Source organism: Anopheles moucheti, chromosome 3, assembly GCF_943734755.1.
Source record: "Anopheles moucheti chromosome 3, idAnoMoucSN_F20_07, whole genome shotgun sequence".
NCBI lineage: Eukaryota > Metazoa > Arthropoda > Insecta > Diptera > Culicidae > Anopheles > Anopheles moucheti.
The window spans coordinates 45,206,257-45,214,468 of record NC_069141.1 but is presented as its reverse complement, the minus strand read 5'-3'; the positions used below and the strand labels follow the sequence as shown (position 1 = coordinate 45,214,468).

Genomic DNA, 8,212 nt, shown 5'->3' with positions numbered 1-8,212 from the left:
CAAACCCACCATGGCAACGTGGTGCTTTCCCTTTCGTAGACCAAACTGTCATACTTTGTAATCAGTCGGGGTAATGTGCCTATGGTAACCATTTCTCTTTTATTCTACCGCCACAGTGGCGAGATAGGTAGAGAGATCGGGCTTTTAAAATTTATGATCTAGTTGAGTTTGATGAATTGCATGTCGCATGTGTTGTCATAAAACAAATTACATCAAAACCTTTTGGTTGAATCGTCCAACAGGGTACAACATGGCGTTTGGGTGAAAATTTCTCCAAACATACCCCATTCTGCCCTTTCGTACTGGAGGATATCGGGCCATCGAATTTGGTGAGAAGCAAGCAGCAATTTTGCTTATCCCACTAGGTAGAGGCTGACTTGGGAGATTAATGAAATAAAATATGAGCGCAAATTAATTTGACCGTGATTTTAATTAGGGGCGCAAATGTTCAAGCGCATATTAAATAGTTGGTGTAATTAGTGCTTGTTAAGTGATGATTTTTATGTTCATGGCTGTAACGTTTTGGATTCGTAGCACGAACTCTTTGAATCTGATTTCTAATATATATACCTGGCGGAACTCTTTTCGTGATAATAATTATTGTAAGCCAATAAAACAGTTCGTTTGTAAAACTTAAATCTTAAACTTATCTACAATGGTTTAACTCAGTTTTGTCCAGTCGCACTGACACACTACCACCTCGTCGTCTGTCAAAAGCAGCTGAAACTGTGTCTCCCTTTTTCACAATCGCTGTCAAGGCCGCAAAACCTAAATCTGGCTTAGCCTCTTGAATCTTGTGTCCGCGAGATGCGAGCTCCGCTAGCACATTTGAATCGAACCCTTTCTCATATTCAACCTGCATCGGTGCTAATTGATGATGAATTCGTGGTGCGTTCATGGCGTCACAGAGACTTTGTTCGAAGTACAGATGCCGAAGAATTAGCAAAGCCGTAGCGGTGGTAATCCTGGAACCTCCTGCTCCTCCGACTACCATCCGCACATCACCCCGACGATCAATTATGATCGTTGGAGACATAGACGAAAGGGGTCGTTTTCCTGGCACGATGAAGTTGGCTGGAGAAGGGGACAGACCATAAGAGTTCACAACACCGGGCGTGGAAAAATCGTCCATTTCGTCATTCAGGATGATACCGGTCGAGGGTGAAACTATTAACGACCCAAACCTGAAGAGGTAAAGCGGCGTGATTAGTTCACAAGCTAGCATCAAGCTTTGATTTGTATTACTCACAGATAGTTGATCGTACTTGTTACAGCTATGGCATCACCATTGGCTGCTAGTACCGAGATGTGTGCGGTGCCTTGATCTTGTATACCAGCAAAATCTGCTCCGTAATAGTCATAACTGTCGAATGTCATGTTGCTCACTATCGTGTCACGAATGTAGGCAATGTAATTTTTGTTTGTCATCTTTTGAAGCACCGCGTTCACAGAGGTGACAAAACGCGGATCTCCCACCTTTGTACGTAATCCGTACCCGTGCTTAAAACTCTCGATGATCCGATGCCACGTTAGTGGATCATTCAACGCAAGGTCCTTGTATCCGTCCAGAATCGATAACATATAGCTGAGTATCGGTCCACTGCCTGGGAGTGGCATGGAATGAAGATAGTAATGATTGCGTAGCTTAGCTCGCGCTGACTTCAGCCATTCGGGTCTAAAACGAATAGGGACAAACAAACAATATTATCAAACTCCAATTTCTCCATCAGATCTCTGGAAACACTATTACTTGTAATTGTAGAAATCATTCTCCGTTAAGATGCTGCCAACAGCTTTTAAATCTTTCATCAGTTTGGGTAACAGTGTACCGTTTTTACCGTACAACGCGTTCGCTCCTTCCACGGCAATCACCTTCAGGGATTCTCCCAATGCTAATCGCTTGATGCGATCTCCCACCTTCCAGGTATCATTAGTGGCGGGATTGATGAAAATTTTCGCCAGCGCTGGGTACGTCAATATAAGCGATTTCTCTGAGGATAGTATTTTCGCCAAATAATCCGTCACGAGGGACCCCTTGATGCATAAGTCTATCGTTGGATACACTAGCGTTTTCCAGGGAAGTTTGCCATACTTCTGGTGCAACTCCCAGTAGCCCTTAACTTCTCCTGGAACGGCAATCGATAGGCCACCTGCGATGGCGGCTTTACCGTTTCCGACGTACATATTTTTGGTAGCAGCTGCCGGTGCGACCTCCCTCGAGTCCAAGGACTCTACGATGCCCGATGCTTTGTTATAGACGGTCAATACAAATCCACCTCCGATTCCCATACAATTCGGGATCGAAACACCTTCACAGAACAGAGTTGCGATAGCCGCATCGGCGGCGGAACCCCCTTGATCAAGCATTTTCATCCCGATATCGGCGCATTCTACCGCGTTTGATGCCACTGCAGCATGCATATTGTCTGCGCCCTGCGATCGAACCGTGTGCCATGTCGTACTCATGACTAGTAGAAATGATAGCAATCTGAAGGTATGTTTCGCAAATATATTAATTTCTTCTAATAATCATCATAACTGAATCAACTAAACTCACTGTTTTACTGCTTCGCTATTCATATTCTTCAACTCTTACTTTCTGATAAATCAGACATACACTGCACTACACCAACTTCAATTGAACACTAATGAACGTACATTGGTCTGCGAATGTTATATACTTCTGACTAAAATCGTAAACGTACCGCTCGAACACAAACATGTCTGATGTTTTTAACATAATTTATGTACTGAACAAAATGATACCTGCCCAGTACAAAGTCTCTATAAAAATAAAAAACAATAACAAAATGATACCTTGCATCAAATAAAAGTTCAAATTTCGTATCATTATCAAAAAATAATTCTTTAAAAGGCATGGTCACCAAATATACGCAGTAGAGTTCTCTGGTTCTGTGACTGTATTTCACGCACTTCGTTATCACATTTTGAGAAGTTATAAAAAAAACATTCCATTAAAAAAATCCATTTTAAATTCGGTGCTATCGTCCTCTTAAAACTTTTTTTTTTTGCAATAACAAAATTCATGTCTAGTAACAATACCCTGTATAGTTGACAACTGTTGACATAATTTTTGCTCCAGTGAACATGAGTATCAGAGTTGCCATTCGTAAAAAAACAACTTCACTGCTGATATTTCTTGTTTAAAGATTGATGGCATTCATTTAACCTTAATTACATCGGGTGTTTTCTTGCGCAGTTTTTTACATTTTTGCAATGTGTAAGCGTTCTTAAAATTCCGTTGCCTTTTCGTTCATAAATTTAGTTCACAGTCAACCTTCTACCTGTTTGAACGTACTTTTAATCGTGGGATAACATTCTCTACGAAACGAATACGAGTGAAATGAGACATAAAACGTTTAAAGAACCAATATCGTTCGGAAATTGTAATCGGCACTCAGAGATAAACCGAAGCAAGAACAGAATACCTAAACCAAGAACAACAAAATTAACGCTGACTCAATATCATCAAACACTTGATGAAAAAATAACCACTATTGTAAGACCACCGAGCTGCTCAATAGTTAAGAGGACGTTCCTGATTAAATATTGTAAAAATTCCTCGTGCATCGGGTACTTCCGATGGTGTTATTATTCACAAAAAAAAATATAACCATGAAGATGACTCATTCGGCCGACTTCAAAACATTAGTCAAGGTGTTGTTTAACAAAAACAATCATGATTTTTCACATTACTCATACCGTGTCGTGAGAATGCAAGCAATCATATAAATCTAATAAGTGCCCTTTGAGCAAATCTAGAACGAGTCTGGTTTGTAAAATGGCACTAGTGATTGTTCAATGCGCAAGTTTCGAACGGTTATGGGTAAAATAAGTCAATATGGCCGGGACGTATATAAGGGGGAAAAATCTCTAGCGATCACCATACTTTCCGTACTTCCAAAGGTAAGTCACAACATCATGAATACTAACACCACTAATTTTTGTTTCTAACCTAAGGATTTTTTAGTGTAACTACGGTGTTCACTACGCCCGAATACAAATTATCATCATTAAGTAGGGCTCCGGGATTTGAAACCTCTTGTTTTTGTTTTTTGTCCTACATGTTGTCAAAGCTGAACAAATACAATATCAGCACCGTGGACGATGAAAGCTGGGACGAAATTCCAGTGCTGTTCGAGCGTTTAACTAGCGACGTGTTGGAGAAACGTTTGAAATTAATGAAAACCAAAGAACGGTCAGTACAGTCCGGAGAAACAATCAATTGAGGAACTTGAGACAATATACAGTTATTTTATTTGCGTTACGATTTAGTTTGGCTAACATTTTAAGGGGTTTTCAGGTAATCATTTGCTAATTAACACGAAAATCTTACATGCTAATTCAAAATTATTCCAAAACTGCTAAAGGAATCTGACAGTATCTATTAAACTCTTTTGTGCCGGCAGAACAGACGAGGCATTAATGATATACACCAAGAATGACAGCTGACTACAAAATTATTTTCGGATATATGGCAGCGAAAGCAAACGCATTGTTTGGTATAATTCAATAAAAGTTTTGCTTGCTTATCTATGACACATCATTTCGGAAGCGCAACAAAAGTACTCTGAACTTTTTGATTCTTGTAAATGCTTTTTTCCACTAATATAATAATGGTTGTACGCTGGTAATACAGTATAAAACATTAACTATTTTTAAGACGTTAAGTATATATTTTATCGTATCAACCGTGAATTACTATGCAGCATCTAGTAACAATTGCCTAGCCCTGCTTTGTGCGGTCGCACTGACACACTACCACTCCGCCGTCTGTCAAAAGCAGCTGAAACTGTGTCTCCCTTTTTCACAATCGCTGTTAAGGCCGCAAAACCAAAATCTGCTTTAGTCTCTTGAATCTTGTGTCCGCGAGCAGCGAGCTGTGCTACCACATTTGAATCGAACCCCTTCTCATATTCAACCTGCATCGGTGCTAATTGATGATGAATTCGTGGTGCGTTCATGGCGTCACAAAGACTTTGTTCGAAGTACAGATGCCGAAGAATTAGCAAAGCCGTAGCGGTGGTAATCCTGGAACCTCCTGCTCCTCCGACTACCATCCGCACATCACCCCGACGATCAATTATGATCGTTGGAGACATAGACGAAAGGGGTCGTTTTCCTGGCACGATGAAGTTGGCTGGAGAAGGGGACAGACCATAAGAGTTCACAACACCGGGCGTGGAAAAATCGTCCATTTCGTCATTTAGGATGATACCGGTCGAGGGTGAAACTATTAACGACCCAAACCTGAAGAGGTAAAGCGGCGTGATTAGTTCACAAGCTAGCATCAAGCTTTGATTTGTATTACTCACAGATAGTTGATCGTACTTGTTACAGCTATGGCATCACCATTGGCTGCTAGTACCGAGATGTGTGCGGTGCCTTGATCTTGTATACCAGCAAAATCTGCTCCGTAATAGTCATAACTGTCGAATGTCATGTTGCTCACTATCGTGTCACGAATGTAGGCAATGTAATTTTTGTTTGTCATCTTTTGAAGCACCGCGTTCACAGAGGTGACAAAACGCGGATCTCCCACCTTTGTACGTAATCCGTACCCGTGCTTAAAACTCTCGATGATCCGATGCCACGTTAGTGGATCATTCAACGACAGGTCCTTGTAACCGTCCAGAATCGATAACATATAGCTGAGTATCGGTCCACTGCCTGGGAGTGGCATGGAATGAAGATAGTAATGATTGCGTAGCTTAGCTCGCGCTGACTTCAGCCATTCGGGTCTAAAACGAATAGGGACAAACAAACAATATTATCAAACTCCAATTTCTCCATCAGATCTCTGGAAACACTATTACTTGTAATTGTAGAAATCATTCTCCGTTAAGATGCTGCCAACAGCTTTTAAATCTTTCATCAGTTTGGGTAACAGTGTACCGTTTTTACCGTACAACGCGTTCGCTCCTTCCACGGCAATCACCTTCAGGGATTCTCCCAATGCTAATCGCTTGATGCGATCTCCCACCTTCCAGGTATCATTAGTGGCGGGATTGATGAAAATTTTCGCCAGCGCTGGGTACGTCAATATAAGCGATTTCTCTGAGGATAGTATTTTCGCCAAATAATCCGTCACGAGGGACCCCTTGATGCATAAGTCTATCGTTGGATACACTAGCGTTTTCCAGGGAAGTTTGCCATACTTCTGGTGCAACTCCCAGTAGCCCTTAACTTCTCCTGGAACGGCAATCGATAGGCCACCTTCGAAGGCGGCTTTACCATTTCCGACGTACATATTTTTGGTAGCAGCTGCCGGTGCGACCTCCCTCGAGTCCAAGGACTCTACGATGCCCGATGCCTTATTATAGACGGTCAATACAAATCCACCTCCGATACCCATACTCTGCGGGATCGAAACACCTTCACAGAACAGGGTTGCGATAGCCGCATCGGCGGCAGAACCACCTTGATCAAGCATTTTCATCCCAATATCGGCGCATTCGGCCGCGTTCGAGGTTACCGCAGCGCGCGCATTGTTTGTATACTGTGATCGAGCCGTATGCCATGCCAGACACGATACTATTAGCAATGAACGCCAGCTATAAAAGTAATATAACGCATATGATTAGATGGTTAGATCACTACTTAACATAATTTAAATCATCATTCTGCTGCTTGATTTGTATCCATTATTATTCATTTCACAAAGAACTGGTTTTAGAAATTGAATTTTGATTTGGCACTAGCTTCGTTTAAGCTGAATTAGCATCTGTTTAAGCAGTGTACACAATCATCAACACAACAGAATAAACTCACTTCATCACGTTTTTGCTGTTCATTTCCTTCAATGTGTGCCTTTCTTCTATATCAGACAAGCTCTACACTACAGCAGCTTCAACTGAATACTGAAAAGCGTACAGTGGTCCGCAACCTTTTTATACTTTTTACTAAATACGAATCTGTGTCCAAACAAAAACAATTTTTCGTGTTTTACCCCGTCAACAAAAACTAATCCATACCATGAAGTTGTTTTTATCTACACCAAATGGATGGTAGTGTTCATCGAACCGGTAATTTTGTTACACACCTTCCTATCATATTGGGCATAGTAAATTCTGCGAAATCGTCTTTTCATTCGATGACTTCGGATACCGTTCTCTTAGAACGGGATTTTTTATATGTACAATGGTACGTCTGCTGACGACGAAACTCTATATAACTGACTTTTTGTTTGTTTGGCACAACAACCTCCAGAGATCTAGAGCTGCCATCATTTCTGGCTTTTTTTAGCTATATTTTTACCCGTAGCTGGATCGTTAGTTCTGCGTACGGGATATAACTGACACCTGTTTAAATAATGAATTTGTTTGCACACATTGAAGAGGGAATGAATTTTCTGCAATTCTTGGTCAAATTTAACGCTCCTACTGGTACAAGTCTATGGCAATCTTTTTACCTCAATAACATTTTGAGAAACAAAACTTCACAACCACATTTGTTTACAACTTTTGCGATGAAACACAAACTTGAACCGTTGCATAAATTAATACTTTCTAGCCATCCCTAATATGTTCTATGGGATTGATACGAATAGCCCTGTTGCTATAAAACACGAAGGATTTCAATTACTTCCTCTCTTGAACCCACAACAACTAGCACTGACTGAGCCGGATCCATCCAACGAACGTGGAAGGTATCACAATCCGACGTCGTGTTGACCCGCTTCTCCTTGCAGGTACGTATGTGGTACTAAATGTCACTGGAGTTGGCAGTATCAAGGTCTACTACACGTCCAACCCTTCCCACCTGAAAATCATGTAGAGGTCAGTGCGCCCCAAAAGTGCGAAAGTGGGGTTTTGACCGCACTGATGCATAACCATACATTTGCTGATCGGTTGCTGATTGTTGTGGTAGGTTTTTGAAGGTTGCATCACCATCACGTCGATACAACTGGTACTCTCTCGTGGAAGTTGAAAGTTGATTTCTGTTTTCTCCGGTACGCAAATTGAGTAAAATAAACTTGGAAGATATTTTATAGCCAGCCACCCGGATGTTAAATTGTTATGATAAAATGGTTGCTACTTCGATTTTTTTTCTTTGGTCAAGCGTGGAGAAGAATTCGACACATCTTTTACGATTTTGTTTATTGTATATGTTAATACCAATTTCTTCTCGGTATATGTAAAAAATCAGCTAACTGATTATAATTTATTCATCAGCACCTTTCCGAAGAAAT

General features: G+C 41.0%; 1 protein-coding gene across 1 annotated transcript; it reads right to left on the bottom strand.

The window, feature by feature from the left end:
• Window positions 1-646: 646 nt before the first annotated feature.
• LOC128302747 (uncharacterized) lies at window positions 647-6,797 on the bottom strand. Its single transcript, XM_053039606.1, has 7 exons — window positions 6,793-6,797; window positions 5,838-6,575; window positions 5,337-5,762; window positions 4,784-5,271; window positions 1,751-2,468; window positions 1,250-1,675; window positions 647-1,184 (listed from the first exon to the last, which is right to left on the bottom strand). Exons 1-7 carry the CDS (start codon window positions 6,795-6,797, stop codon window positions 647-649), a joined length of 3,339 nt encoding a protein of 1,112 aa, XP_052895566.1.
• Between the last annotated feature and the right edge of the window lie 1,415 nt (window positions 6,798-8,212).